The following is a 16,186-nucleotide window of genomic DNA, read 5'->3' on the forward strand; positions in this document are numbered from 1 at the left end:
TTGAGTTCACTGTCCTTTATGAAACCATCTTTTCATGCTGTGCAAGACAGTGTAAAGCTCTGACGTACCTAAATTTCCAGCTACTCCATGGGTTCCTTCATGGTTTCTGAAGGAAACTGAAGGAACTGAACTGTAAACTGAAATTTGTTTCAGTTTACAGGTTGAATATCCCTCTTAGCATTTATGCCTGTAATTATTTTAAAAGGAGATGCTCACTATCAAACATTATTCTTCCAAGTATTAGGATAGTGGCTTTATCTCAACTTTTGCTTTAAGTAATTTCTAGGGCTTAATTTTTTTAAAAAGTGGACAGACTAATTTTTAAAAACTGCTATCATTGTGGCATTCTCATAAAAAAACCCACCAAACGTTCCTCATGCATATTCTATATGTCAGATACTGTGTTAGGAATTGATAATTCAAAGGTTAAAGACTTTAGTTTATGATCTCCAGAAGCTCAAAGTCTAGTAAAAAAGACTGATGAGTTCTCTGATGGAGAATATGCTGACACAACATGGGGACCAGTAGTGAAGAAGGTGGACTCTCTCACCCAGCTGACTGGGTTGGGTCCTTGCTCTGCCACTAACTAGCTCTGTAGCCTTGAGCAAATGTCTAATCTCTCTAAACCAGCACTGATCAATAGAAATATAATACAAGCCACATATATAATTTAAATTTTTCTAGTAGGTTTTTTGGTTTTGTTTTTGTTTTTGATGCACCGCACTGCATATGAGACCTTAGTTTTCTGACCAGGGATTGAACCTGCACCCCCTGCATTGGAAGCACAGAGTCTTAACCACTGGACAACCAGGGAAGTCCTACTATAGAAGAGCATTGCCATGAATGTGGTACACATGGAAAAATGTTCAAACAAAACTCAGATTTAATTATACAAAGTAAATGTGATGTAAAGAAACCTTATAAATATAGTGAATGTGGGAAAACCTTCAGAGACTACACTACTCTCACTCAACATCAAACAAGTCATACTGGAGAACGACCCTTTAAATGTAATGAATGTGAAAAGAGATTTAACCAGAGTTCCCATTTAACAAACCATGAGAAAACTCATACTGGAGAAAAGCCCTACAAATGCAATGAATGTTGGAAGGGCTTCAGTTATTGCTCAGTCCGTATTCAACATCAGAGAATTCATAGTGGGGAAAGACCTTACAAGTGTACTGAATGTGGCAAGACATTCAGTCGTAGTACATAACTTACTCAGCATCAAAGAATTCATACTAGTGATAAACCATATAAATGTTTTGAATGTGGAAAGGCTTTTAGCCAGAGCACACATCTTACTCTACAACAAAGAATTCATACTGGAGAGAAACCTTATGAATGCAACGACTGTGGTAAAACCTTTAGTCAGAGTACACATCTTACTCAACATCAAAGAATTCATATAGGAGAAAAGCCCTATGAATGTAACGAATGTGGGAAAGCCTTCAGTGATCACGCAGCTCTTACCCTACATCATATTGTCCATACTGGAGAGAAACTTTTTGAATTTAATGACTGTGGGAAAGCTTTCAGTTACTGTTCAGACCTCATTCAACATCAGAGAATGCACACTGGAGATAAACCATACAAATGCAATGAATGTGGAAATGCCTTTAATGATTGTTCAGCCCTTATTCAGCATCAAAGGACTCACACTGGAGAGAAGTCTTATGAGTGCAATGAATGTGGGAAAACCCTTGGTAACTACTCAGCTCTTATTTGACATCAAAGAACTCATACTGGAGAGAAGCCATATGAATGTAAGGAACGTGGGAAAGCCTTCAGCAGAAGTATGTACCTTACTCAACATCAGAGAAGTCATAGAGGAGAGAAACCATATAAATGTAATGAATGTGGGAAAACTTTTATCCAGAGTTCATTCCTTACACAACACTGAGGGTTCATACTGGAGAAAAACCTTACAAATGTAATGAATGCGGGAAAGCTTTTAGTGACCGCCCAGGGCATATTCAGCATCAGAGAACCCACACTGGAGAGAAGTGCTATGAGTGTAACAATTGTGGGAAAGCTTTCAGTTTCTGTTCAGCCCTTATTCAGCACAAGAGAATTCATACTGGAGAGAAGCCCTTTAAAGGCAATGACTGTGGAAAAGCCTTCAGTGATTGGTCAGCACTTATTCAATATCAGAGAACTCACACTGGAGAGAAACCTTATAAATGTAATGTATGTGGAGAGGCCTTCAGTCAGAGTACAAACCTCACAAATCACCAGAAAACTCATACCATTGAAAAATCTTATAAATGCAATGAATGTGGAAAAGCTGTTAGTTACTGTTCAGGCCTTATTCAACATCAGATCATTCATACTGAAGTGAAACCTTATGAATGCAATAAATGTGGCAAAGCCTTCAGCCAGAAGACAGACCTTAAAAAACATCAGAAAACTCATAGTGGAGAGAAGGCAAATATACATACTGAGTGTAGGAAAACCTTTAGACAAAACTCTTCTTTTGTTCAACATGAAAAGCTTCACACTGGAGAGAAATCCTCTGAATGCCTTGGGAACTTGGCTAGCATGGAGACCTTCCCCAGGGAAACAGAAAGAAGATCCTGAAAACTGTCAACTTCAGGAATTCCCTGGTCGTGCAGTGGTTAAGAATCCACCCGCCAATGCAGGGGACACAGGTTCAATCCCTGGTCCAGGAAGATTCCATATGCCACGGAGCAGCTAATCCTGTGTGCCACAACTACTGAGCCTGTGCTCTAGAGCCTGTGAGCCACAACTACTGAGCCCATGTGCCACAACTACTGAAGACCTCACACCTAGAGCCTGTGCTCTGCAGCAAGAGAAGCCACTGCAATGAGAAGCCCATGCACCACAACAAATAGTAGCCCCCACTCGCCGCAACTAGAGAAAGCCCAAGCACAGCAACGAAGACCCAATGCAACCAAAAACAAAACAAACAAACAAAAAACTGTCAACTTCCTAGAGTGACCACATAGTTCAGTGGAAAGAGCACATGTCTGGGTTTTGAAAGTCCTGGATTCTAATCTCAGCTCTATTAGTAACTAGGTCTATTCGTTATTTTGAACTAAGTTGCTTTACCTCTTTAAACTTTGATTTACTCACCTGAAAATTTGGAAGGCCTGATTAATTTATATTTAAGTTCCACATTTATTGTTTTTATTACTAATGCAGGCTTCTGTAGATGTGGTTCTTAAATTGTGACTTATTTACTCTACATCAAGTGTGGTTCAGTGAAGATACAGACCATATGCCATATATGCTATATATTACTCTTGTACTTTTTCTCCAAAATGCAAAATATTATGAATATTGAAGAATATTGAGATAAAATAGTATAAATTCCTTGATTTATTTCAGTAGGAACATTGAGATCTTTTCTTAAGGATATGATGTTGGATAAAACCCCAGCAAAGAATGAATCGAACTGTTGGTATATAAATCTAGCTTTCGGGACTTTCCTGGTGGTGCAGTGGTTAAGAATATGCCTGCCAATGCAGGGACACAGGTTCCATCCCTGGTCTTGGAAGTTCCCACATGCTGCAGAGCAACTAAGTCCGTGTGCCACAACTACTGAGCCTGTGCTCTAGACCCTGAGAGCCACGACTACTGAAGCCCGTGTGCCTAGAGCCAGTGCTCTGAAACAAGAGAAGCCACCGCAAAGAGAAGCCCACGCACCGCAACAAAGAGTCGCCCCCACTCGCCACAACTAGAGAAAGCCCACGCGCAGCAACAAAGACCCAACACAGTCAAAAATAAATAAATACATTTATTTAAAAAATAATAAAATAAAGCTAGCTTTCCTAGAATTTATTCAAACTTAATCTTGCAATGTAACTTTCTCAACTTTCTCTACTAAATTGAGTAGTGTTGCCATCATCTCCCAGATGAAAAGGAACTAGAAATATGTCTTGGGCAGATTACCAAGAAAAGATGAAATTGGGAAGTTCATTTGTTATTTACACACCTAAATATGTAAGGGTCATCTGAATGAGAACAAATTTTGAGTTTCAGAACATCTAGAAAAGTCCGTTGGTCTGTTGTCTGACTTCTTCCTGTGGTTATAGAGACAATGGCCTGAAAATATGAAGATTTACCTCAGAATCCTGTGATTTTAAATTCACTACCTAGGGACAGAAAAAAATCCACTTATGGAACTTATCCAGTACATGGTTTTGGAGAGTAGTCCAGACTTTCAAAGTTTGGTGTTTGTTTTGGTGTCCAAGAAGACTGTTCACACAAAGCATAAACTGTAATGGACTTGCTACAAAAGTTTTGGGAAAACCTGGACTTAAGGCGGCAGTGTTTAAGCTTTTCTGAATTTATGTATCCTTTTAAGAACCTATGAAAGTCGCAGACTTTCTCACCAGAAAAATGCATGACACGTTCACACAATTTTGTAAGCAGTTACAAAATAAAGTTAATAGTACTACAAATACGTATACACTATACTAACAATAATTTGAAAATGTAATGGAAAAGAGATTTTATTCACAATAACTATAGAAATAAAAAATATTTAGGAATGAATTTAGTAAGAAATAGGCAAAACCAAAAAAAATTTGAGCAGTCTGCACATTCTCTTGAGGAATAGCTCATTTGAGGGAATTGGTATGGAACATGGTTAAGGGCATCAATTTCTCAACCTATCAGTTGTGTAACCTATCAGTTGTGTAACTTTTGGTCAGAGAATATAACCTCTCAGAGTTAGTTCCTTCATCTGTAAAATAATGACAAGGTTACCTGTCAACAGTTACCTTAGGGATTAAATGAGATGATATATAAATGTGCCAGACACTTTGTGGGAAGTTTACTATTGTAATTATATAACACATATAATATTATATGTTATTAGTTATATAACATACTGTAATATATAGTATATAATATACTATAATATACCATAATAGTTATTACAGTAAGCTATTATAGTATACTGTACATATTATATAATAACTTATGTGAACTATTTTATTATGTTGTGACCTCAATGATGGCATAAATTATAAATTAGTCAGTCAAAAAATGGTAGGCTCAGAAGGAGTAGGAGATATCCTTTCTATTGAACAATAATAATAGTACCTAATGGCCCTGAAACCAAAATTGACTGGAAATGTAACTTGCCAAAGGACATTTTTTAAAGTCAGGTTTATTGGGGTATACTTGAATCAATAATTTAAAATCTTCCCACGAAAAAGGCTCTAGACACTGATAGATTTACCAGTGGATTCTGTCAAACAGTAAAGAAAGAACTGTTCCATGCTTCCAGAGAGTAAGAGAGTCTGCTCTTCCCAACTCATTCTGTGTCTAGCATAGCCTTCATACAAAAGTCTGAAAAGGACAATATTTAGAAAGGAAAATTCCAAGCCAGTCTCATTCATGATCATAGATGCAAAACTCTTGAACAAACTATTGACCCACTGTCTATCCACATAAGTGTGAAAGATAATACAGCACTACCAAGTTGGATTTATCCAAAGAATGAAAGTTGGCTGAAGATTATAGAACGAATCCACATTAATTCATCCCACTGAAAGATCAAAGAAGGGAATTCCCTGGCGGTCCAGTGGTTAGGAATCCACATTTCCATTCCAGGAGTCTCAGGTTCGATCCCTAGTAGGGGAACTAGGATCCCACAGGCTGCACAGCTATAAAAAAAAATTTTTTTTAAAGGAATATTAACATTATTTAAAAAAATCAAAGGAGAAACACATATGATCATCTCAATGGATGCAGAAAAGGTTTTGATAAAATTCAACATACATTCACCAGTAATAATAATACTTCTAAGCAAACTAAAAATAGAAAAGAACTTCTTTTGTTTGAAAAAGAACATGTATAAAAAGCTAAGGGCAGCATCACATTTATGGTAAAATTGTGAAAGCTATCTCAGCTATCTCAAAGTAGTAAGGCCACTACCATTCAATGCTGTACTGTAGGTCCTAGTCAGTGCTGCAAAGCAAGACAAACAAAAGAGAGAATTGTAATTAAGAGATAAAATTCTTATTATTTAGAGTTATTACTTCAGTATGCAGAAAATTTTAAATCCACATAAATAATTAAAATCAGTAAGAGATTTAGCAAGATTGCTGGATACAAAATAAATTGTTTTTCTATGAATTCTAACATTAAACTTAAAATGGCATTAATATCAAATACTCAGGAATAAATTTAAGAAACAATGTAAAATTCTTCATAGGAAAAATAAAACTCTATTGAGTGGCATTAAATAAGACCTAGATAACTGAAGTTACATATTATGTTTATGGATTGTAAAATAATACAATATTGTAAAAATATTTACTCTTCTAAAATTGATTAATAGATTAATGTAATTCCAGTTAAAATCTCAACATTTTGTTGAATTTAATAATATCTTTCTAAATATTTGGGAATGCAAAGAGCCAAGAACAGCTAAAAAAAGTCAAGAAAAAGGAAGAAGAAGAGAAAGAGGAGGAAGGGGACACTTTCTCAACCATACCCGAAAACTTCCTTTAAAGGCTTATCAACTCAGACAGAGTGGTATTGGTACAAGGATAGACAAATGGACCAATAGAACAGAAAAAAAAAAAAAGAGCACATCTTGTATGTAATAAATAGGACCCTGTAGAAGAGTAAGGAAAGGAAGGACTTTTCAATAAATTGTGCTGGCATAATTAGATCTCTATATGGAAAATATACACCATACATAAAAATTAATTCAGCTGCATTAATTAATTTGTTGAAATGTAAAAGGAAAAAGTATAAAGCATTTAGAAGAGAATACTTCAAAATCCTGGAGGACATTGGGATAGGAGAGGGTTTCTAAAGGAATAAGATGCAACAGCACTAAACATAAGGGAAAATTTGATAAATTTAAGTGAAATGAAGAACTCTGGTAATCCAAAAAAACTATAAAATAATGAAACACAGAATGGGAGAAGATATTTCCAATATAAATTACAAACAGGAGTAGCATGAAAATATGGTATAAAGAACTTTTATGAGTCCATGACTCTATGAAGTCTATGACTTCTTGAGAGAGTGAGCCAGGCAGAAGACGTTTGTCTTTTATTTAGCTTGAGATGTCAAACACAGCATCACTTAGGCTTCATTCTGTTTCTTAGAAGCGAGTCACTAAGCCCAGCCCATAGTCAAGGAGAAGGCAATCAGACTCCACCTATTGATAAGAGGAGTGCCAAAGAATTTGTGGAAATATATATATTTTAAAACCACAGCAACCAACTTTATTAGAAATTAGGAAAATGCAAGTTATCCTATAATTAAATACTACTGATCTTCCACCAGAATTACTAAAATTAATATGACAAGAAGTACTATTTGACAAAGATGTGACAATAAGAACTTTCATCACCACTATTGTCTAAACTAATACAACTACTTTAGAAAACAGTTGGACTCTATCTAGTAAGTTGAAGATACACATACCCTATTATCCTAAACATACACCCAAGAGAAATATGTGCACAAGGAGATTTGTATAAGAATGTTCATAGTAGTATTGTTTGTATAGCCAAGAACTGGAAACAACCTGAATGAACCTTTACAGTAAATTGGATACATAATGTTGAAAACTATTCAACAATTGACAATGAACAGATCAGAGCTACACACAAAAATATGGATGAATCTTACAAGCATAATTTTGTGAAAAGAAGACACAAAGGAAATACTTAGTATGATCATACTTATATAAATGTAAAAACCACAAAATTATGATACATTGTTTAGGGATGTATGTGTAGATGGTAAAATGTATTAAGAATGTAAAAAATGATTACCATAAAAGTCAGGATTGTGGTTTTCTGGGGGGATAAGAAGAGTGTGGAAGACAGGGTGAGTGGAAGGGACATACTGAGGGCTTCTGGAGTGCAGCAATGTTCTGTTTTTTTGGTTTTTTTTTTGGCTCCTGAGTAATGGTTAAAAGGGTGTTCAATTTATAATTAATTGTTAAGTTGTAGAAATAAGGTTTTATTTACTTCTCTGTATGTTTTATTTTGCAACAAAATGTAAAACTAAGCAAAGACAAACAAGGAAGCTTTCTATGTTATCAATGTGTAAAGTTTTCCAAAATATACTGTGAGGTATCAAAAGCAACACCCAGAACATTTGAATCTATATATTTACATGCAAATGGATAAAGAAACTCCAGAAGGTTAAGTAACAAATTAATAATAGTAGAAACCTGTGGAAGGTGGAGAAAAGAGAAGGAACCCGGTAGGTGAGTAACAGGGATGGGAAGGAAACTTTTAACCATGTAACAATTTATATATTTTTGAACTCTATGAGTGTACTACCTTTTCAAAGTACAAAACAACCAAATAAATAAAATTTCTTAAAAGCACTATTCAGAAGCCCTATAGGAAAATGTGTCCTCTTTAGAACAGATTCCCACTCCCTCGCAGCCTCATGTATTATCTTCATCCAGCCTTAGCTCCAGTAGCTCAGGAGTCAGGGTTTATTCCTGGACAGTTGAAGATCTGGAAAGTGGAACAACTAGTGATTACACAGATCAACATCTGCAGCTCTCCAGATGGGATTAGAAGTATTAGGTGCTTAGTCCTAACTGCAGGGTCAAGCCTTAAGTCCTTGCACAAGCACTGACTAGCAATGGTGGGTCACAATTAAACAGAAGACCCACGGTTAGCAACTCAGTCAGGTTTGTACACACCCACAACAGGGAGCTATATGAATGGAATTCAGAACCTTTACCTATGAACAGACCATTCCTGTCCCCTTTCAAGGTTAAACACTTGAAATTTGCTTGTACATCCACCTGTGGAAAAACTCATTTATTGTACCCTGGTAGACCATCCATTCAACATGTATTCAACAAATTGTTAATGAGTAGCTGCTATTTAACATGTACTTCCTAAGATACTGCGATTAAACCTGTGAACAAAATGGGCAAAACTCTATCCTCATGGAGTTCGCATTGTAATGGGAAATGCAGACCAATGAATAAGTAAAATGTATAGTGCAGTAGATGGTGATAAGTATGAATGAAAAAGTATAGCAAAAAGATAATAGGGATGGCTTCTTTTTTCTTTTTATTGTCTTGTAATTTTAAATATGTTGAACAGGTAAGCCTGCACTGAGAGAGTGATATCTGAGCAGACCTGAAGGATATGAGGAAATGAGTTAGGCACGTATTTGGGAAAGGGTGTTTCCAGGCAGAGGAAGCAGCCTGTGCTAAGGACTGAGGCAGGAGTATGTCTGACTTGTCTGAGGAAGAGCAAGGAACTAGAGAGGACGGTGGAGGGGAGGAGGGGAGGGCTCCTGCAGGCCACGAGAAGCACTTTGGTTTCTTTACTGAACAGGAGGGAAACTCTTGGAGAGTTTCAAACCCTTGGGGAATTTTGCACTACTTCTGTGTGTAGAATAGACCAGAAAGGGTCAAGGTTAATACAAACCAGGGGACCAATGACGGGTCTATTGCAAAAATTGAGGTGATGGACCCGAGAAACGCCTGAGGATCTGCATTCTGGAAATGTTCCCACTAGCCAGCTGTGGTCACAACCACTATTGGCCACAGGGCAGGCTAAGACTCTGTTCTTTCTTCAATGAAATGAGGACTGTTTGGACTTCACCTCAAATTGTGTCTTGTTGCCAGGTAGAACTGGCCTGGAGGAAAAGACAGAAGCAAATTTCCAGAGTAAAGAACTCCCTCTTTATTCACAACAGGAGCAACTTCACATAAAACCTGAGGTTCTCAATCAGTAAAATGCCTTTAAAATGGTTTTGTAGAAAGGAAACAAAAATTAATGTAAAATTGTGTCAAAGGAAAAAAAGGAGAGGGGAGGAGGTTGGGATTACCATATACACGCTACTTTATATAAAATAAATAATCAACAAGGACCTACTCTATAGCACAGGGATCTTTACTCAATACTCTGTAATAACCTATGTGGGAAAAGTATCTGAAAGAAGAATAGATATATGTATATGTATAACTGAACCACTTTGCTGTATACCTGAAACTAACACATTGTAAATCAACTATACTCTAATATAAAATTTTTTAAAAAGTTTAAATTAGGTGAGAGATTGATAGACCTTCTAGTATGATAGCAAAGGAAATTGTAAAACCTGGTTGAATTATGGATATATTTTGAAGGTGGAGCTGATGAGATGTAAGATCTGAGCAAAAGCAAAGATTCACAGATAACTGCACAGATGGAGTAGTTGTTTACTGAGATGGGGAAACATTGGGGAGTAGAAACTTTGGGGAGAAGATTAGGAATTCAGTCTTTGGCAATGTTAAGTATAAAATACTTGTCGAGAAGGCAGCTGTATGTGTGAATTTGGAGTTTGAAGGAGCAGTCCAAGGTGGAAGACATTTGCGTATACGTGGTATTTAAGGACTGAGCCCTGAGTGTGCAAATGTAAGATTCATACAAGAGATAGTTATAATACAACATGTAATAAGGACTATTAATAGGATTGAAATAACTTCAGGGATCCTAGGTGTATTCTAGGAGTTTCTAAACCAGTCTTGAGGAGTCAGCAAAAGCTGCGGGGAACAGGTAGTGGGTAAGGTCTGAACTGAGATCCAAAGGACAAATAGAAACTGGCAAATGGGAAAGGGAGAAGGAATTCCAGGGGAAGTGCAACCTCGACGTCCAAAAGCAAGAGAGGACACGAAAGAGGAATTCCCCTGCGCCTTTCCACTCCAACTTCTCTGTCACATTTACCCTCCTGCCAGAGGAGGAACTATAGACGTTTGGAGGGAAGTTAAATTGGAGAGATTTAACATTTGGATTTGGTGGGCAATATTTTTGTGGCTTCTAGTTACTTCTGTGTGGAGTGAAGTTCTTATTCGGCGGCACCTAGCAGTGCAGTTTCTGGAAGGTAGCACGCAGAGGCAGCCGCGAACAGGAGCCTTGGTGTGCAGAGGCTTCCAAAAGCCCTATTCCGAGACCAACTCCGAAAACAAAACTCCTGTTTTCAGACACAGGAACTCCTGTGCCCTGTCGAAACGGATCCAAACGTTATCCAATCGGAAATGGAATTCTGAAAATCTGCCTCCCTTGCAGGCAAAGAAAAACCTCTTGAGATTTTTGACAGTTTCTTCTCAAACGAGGGTTTCCTCAAGGCTTTGCCCCACCGGCTTCTCCTCGGTTCCCCCTGCAGCTCCTCCTGTGAGGCCAGACAAGCTTCTGAAGAAGCGGGTTCAGAGACTGAATATTTGGCGGATTGGAAACGGGCAGACTTGGAGGCGCTACTGGAACCCTGTGGTTCTCATGGGGACCGAAAAGAGGCCGAGTAAAAGGAGGAGTGAGCTGAGCTAGGGGGGAGGAAGAAAAAGACGGGGAAAACGAAAAGAGAAGAAGCCATTCTTGTGTTTGAAAACCCAGTTGTGATAACGGAGTTGAATATCGACGAGGGAACATCCGTTTATAAGCAGAGTGGACCAGCTGAAGTGTGTTGGACAGGAAACCCAGAGATCGATGCATCGGAACCAACCTTGGCTGCAAGTTTTGTAGCAACTCCATTGTTAAGCTGTATTCAAACAGTTGAACTAAATCTACTTCTAGATCTTACATCATATTTCACCTTTCCTAAGGTATTTACCTTTCAAAAGTCACCTCTCAGAGGATCAGCCTGCCATAGAAGTGTGGCACGTAAGTCCCACGTTCTCACCTTTCATGGAAAAGTCTCGCCCTTCTGCTTGATAAATTAAGACATTTCTGATAAATTAAGACTCATTTGGCTGTGGCACAGTGCCCCGGGGTGTAAATATGCTCTCCTCTCAGACTCCCATCACGGGAACAATGGGAAGAACGGAATCCTTCAGTAGACGTAGTCTTGTACACGATTTCATGGAGGAGGGAGGAGGACAAATTCCACATTTATTTCCATTATGTCCTCCGTTAAAGGGTGTTTAAATTATTATCTGTTTATCATGCTTTGATTAATAATGTGCAAGTAGATGCAGATATAGCACAATCCACAAGAAGTATTTTTAATACAGATTTGGGTTCAAAAGAAAAACATCAGATTTCAATGTTTATACCTGGATTTGGTACAGAGAAGCATGGTAGGAAAACCAAGAAGATACTAAATATAAAAAGTTGTGGTATTGGAATAAAATTCTATGGGAGACACGGGCTGGAAATAACGAATTCAAGGAAATAAAAGATCAAAGAAAAATCTTTCATAGAAGTTTAACAAGGGCTTTCTCTTCTCTCTCTTTCTCAAGAGATGTTGGTAAGTATTAAATTACTATAGTTTTAAGATTCCTTTGATATAAGTTACTCTATCCTTCAGAAAAATTGAACCTTATGAAGAAGAATGTTACATGTCTACTGGAAAAAAATGTGAGGGGGAATATCGAATTTATCAAAATTCTGTTGGGGGTTAAGAATGTCCGCAAAGCAACTGAACCATACAAAGGAGACCTAATAAAGAAGTGCACACAGAGCCTGGGTAGCTCAGTCGGTAGAGCATCAGACTTTTAATCTGAGGGTCCAGGGTTCAAGTCCCTGTCCAGGCACTATAGACCTCTGTTTCCTTGGGCCACTGGTACTTAAGCTTTTTCTCCCAAGGATAATTTGGGTTAAACTTCGATGACTTTTACCAACCTACAGTGAGAAAAAGCCAAGAAGTCAGCTACCTTCAGCCTTAACTAGTAGTTAAGGTTTGATATTCTGTTCCAAACAAAAGATGATTTTAGCAGTTTATAATAATAGAGACTTCCTGAGGAATGCAGTGCAAAACCCTTACAGCCCATGAAATATAAGAAAGCTATCCCTCTAGACTAGGGTTCTTTAGAAAAGGAACTGGAAACTATATTTGTTGGGTAAAGTATTCTCTGGATCAGGACCTTTAGATTTTCATTTCTTCACTCTCACAACTGACCTACTTGGCAGATGGGAAAGCCCTCCACTAAGCCGTGGTAATGTCACATTCTAATGGTAAACCCAAATGGTAGGGAGTTATTTCACAAATACTGCAGTATGATCTTTAAGTGAAATGCTCACCCTACCTAGAAATATTAGCATACTTTACCATACGTTTCTGCAATTTTGTCCTGTTGTGTGTTGGTGGTGCAATTTCTTGCTCAGTGGATTGTATTTCTCTTTAGAAATATACATTTCCCCCCTCCCTCTCTGTGGAAGGATTGTACTTCCCATGCCATTTGAAGATTATGTGATGGTCTGCATAGAAAATGCTAAGGAACCTAAAAACAAACAAACAAACAAAATTCCTCTTAGAACTAATAAGTATGTTCAGCAAAGTCACAGAATACAAGATCAAAATAGAAAAATCAATTGTATTTCTATATACTAGCAATAAACATGTGAACACCAAAATTAAAGTACAGTACTTTTTGTAAAAAAGGAAAAGACAACGGGAGAGGCCACAACAGTGAGAGGCTCGCCTACCGCAAAAAAAAACAAAAACAAAAACAAAACAAAACAAAAAGACAAATATTCAATATTGATGGTTGAATGAGCTGAATAAGTTAGATGACTCTCCTTTCAATTTAAGAAGTTTGCCAGTGTTTGGATACCTCTGAACAAAGAAAAAATGGAAATAAAATTTTTATTAAGCATAATAAATAAATAAATAAATAAACTTCTGTTGGTTTTTCTCTTGTGAAAAAAAAAAAAAAAAAGGAAAAGAACACTTAGATGAAAATCTATCCAGACATGTGAACATGTACATGCTGGAAACAACAAAACTATAAAATTCTGATGAAATAAATCAAAGACCTAAATAAATGGAGAGAGATTCCGTGATTATAAAACTCAACATAGCTAAGATGTCAACTCTCCTGGAAATGATATAGAGGTTTAACATAATTTAACATAATTCTTATCAAGATCCAGGTAAGATTTTTTGTGGCTATAGACATGACTATTCTAAAATTTATATGGGAAGAAAAATGAGTTAGAATAACTAGAATGATTCTTAAAAACAGGAATAAAGTGGAAGAAAATATTCTTATTATTTCAAGACTTATTATACAGCCACAGTAATAAAGAGTGTACATTTTTGGCAGAGGGATAGATATATGTTGATGAAACAGTATAGAGAATCCAGAAAGCACCACATGCAAGTACATCTAAATTAATTCTTACAGAAGTGCAGAGGCAATTCAGTAGAGGAAGAAAAGTCTTTTCACAAGATTGTGGTGGAGCAATCCATAGGCAAAAAAAGCCAACAGCAGCCTAAACCTCACACTTTTTTTAAAAAGTAACTGAAACTGGTTCATAGATTTAAAATAAAGCATAAAACTATAAAACTTTTAGAAAAAATATGAGAAAATTTGGGGGACTTGGGGCTTGGAGGAGAGTTCCTAGATATAACACCAAACACACAATCCATAAAAGACAAATTTGACTGTCTGGGTTTCATCAAAATTAAAAACTTTTGCTCTGCAAAGGACTCTGTTAAGCAAATAAACGAAGCAAGGTACAGACTGGGAGAAAATATTTGTAAATCACATATCTGGCAAAGACATACCTAGAATATACAAAGACCTCTCAAAACTCCACATTAAAACAACACTCAATCCAATTAGAAAATGGTCAAAAAACATGAAAAGACTTTCCACCAAAGAGGATATACAAATGGGAAATAAGCACATGAAAAGGTGTTCAATATCACTAGTCATTTAGGAAATATATATTAAGACCATGGTGTGATATCACTACACACCTATTGCAAGAGATAGAATAACAAATGGTAACAACTGCCAAAGGCTGGTAAGAATACAGAGAAACTGGATGGTTATACATTGCTCATAGGAATGTAGAATGGTGTAGCCACTCTGAAAAATAGTTTGTCAGTTTCTTAAAGGGCTAAACACACACTTACCATACGACTCAGCAATTCCACTCCTAGGCATTTATCCCAGAAAAATGAAAACTTATATCCACACAAAACCCTGTGCATTATTACTTATAGGAGCTTTATTTGTAATAGCTCAAACCTGAAAACAACCAAAATTGTTCCTTAATAGGTGAATAGGTTAAACAAGCTGTGGTCCATCTATACTATGGAAGTATACATCCATACTCAACAGTAAAAAAAAAAAGAACTGTTGATACATGCAACCTTGATACATTATCTTTGCAACTTCATGTGAATTTATAACTATAAGTATAATTACTTCATGTGAATTTATAATTATTTATGATTATTTCATTGAAATAATATATTTATTATATAATATACACACTTCCTCTTCCTCATGGACTTGGCCATGTGACTTGGTTTGACTAATGAAATGTCAGTGGAAATGTCCAGTCTGACATATCAGAGAAGTAAAGAACCATTATGTGGGGTTTAGGTAGAAGAGCCGTTGGTAATCAAATCACCTGGTTCATAGATAGGTGAGTTCTCTATGTTGCTGTGAGCTTTAAATGAACTGCTGTGACACAATCTCCCATTCAGAAGTAACCCTGCAAGATAATGGTGAAAAGAAATCCTCCCAGTGGCTAGAGCTTTAGATGGTTCATTTGATGTTCCTCTTTACATGGAGAGAGAAGTGGCCTAAGATAAAGCTGTATATGGAATCCTAGGCAAAAGGGAATGGTTGGCTGGAAGGTCAGGAATCTGAAAAGAGTAAGATTTGAAGATTAGAGACCAGAGGTGTGGAGAAATGCATGTGGACTGACTTGTGGGAATTGTCACAATGTTGAGGATCTTTTATCATATATTAATACCTTCCAGATAAAATCTACTTCAGAACAGCCACTGAACAATTAGCTGCACAGATCAACTCATCCAGTAGATGTCATCACTCTCAGGCATCAATAACAGGAATTTCTTATTTTAAAATATTATTAAAAGATTGAAGGAAGGTTTTTTACCCTCTTTTTTTTTTTCTTCTTGGTGTGGGGCTGAACTTTAGTGAGTCATGTCTCCAAATATCTCAAATGATCCCAGATACTTTTAGGCTGAAATTTCCAGTATACAAACATCTAACTGATGCTAGAGAGCCATAAACCACAGCTAGCAAGAGTAAATGCTGAATGAATGCGGTAACATTGCAACCAGTGTACTGTGACAACACAGCAAAGGCAGGTGAGGATTATTCATCCTAGAAGAAATGTTAGGAGAACTTAATAGACAAATCGTTTGAAGTAGTCACGGAAAATGGAGGGGAGACTGCATTTGTCCAAAACCTCTGGATCCATTGATCCCAACATTTGAACAAAAGCTTGAAGGAGGCCAGGGAGTA

At 36.9% G+C, this 16,186-nt stretch overlaps 1 protein-coding gene and 1 non-coding gene across 2 annotated transcripts; both read left to right on the forward strand.

The window, feature by feature from the left end:
- The first annotated feature begins 862 nt into the window (after positions 1 to 862).
- On the forward strand, positions 863 to 11,282 carry LOC132527937 (zinc finger protein 883-like). The gene is given in 3 exon segments (XM_060163942.1): positions 863 to 1,898; positions 1,901 to 2,446; positions 10,783 to 11,282. Coding segments are annotated over 3 exon segments (2,082 nt in total).
- Positions 11,283 to 12,414: 1,132 nt separating this feature from the next.
- Positions 12,415 to 12,487, forward strand: TRNAK-UUU (transfer RNA lysine (anticodon UUU)). The gene has a single exon. It is a non-coding gene; the product is annotated as a tRNA-Lys (tRNA).
- Positions 12,488 to 16,186: the final 3,699 nt, after the last annotated feature.

The sequence above is a fragment of the Lagenorhynchus albirostris genome, chromosome 10 (genome assembly GCF_949774975.1).
Source record: "Lagenorhynchus albirostris chromosome 10, mLagAlb1.1, whole genome shotgun sequence".
Classification (NCBI taxonomy): Eukaryota; Metazoa; Chordata; class Mammalia; order Artiodactyla; family Delphinidae; genus Lagenorhynchus; species Lagenorhynchus albirostris.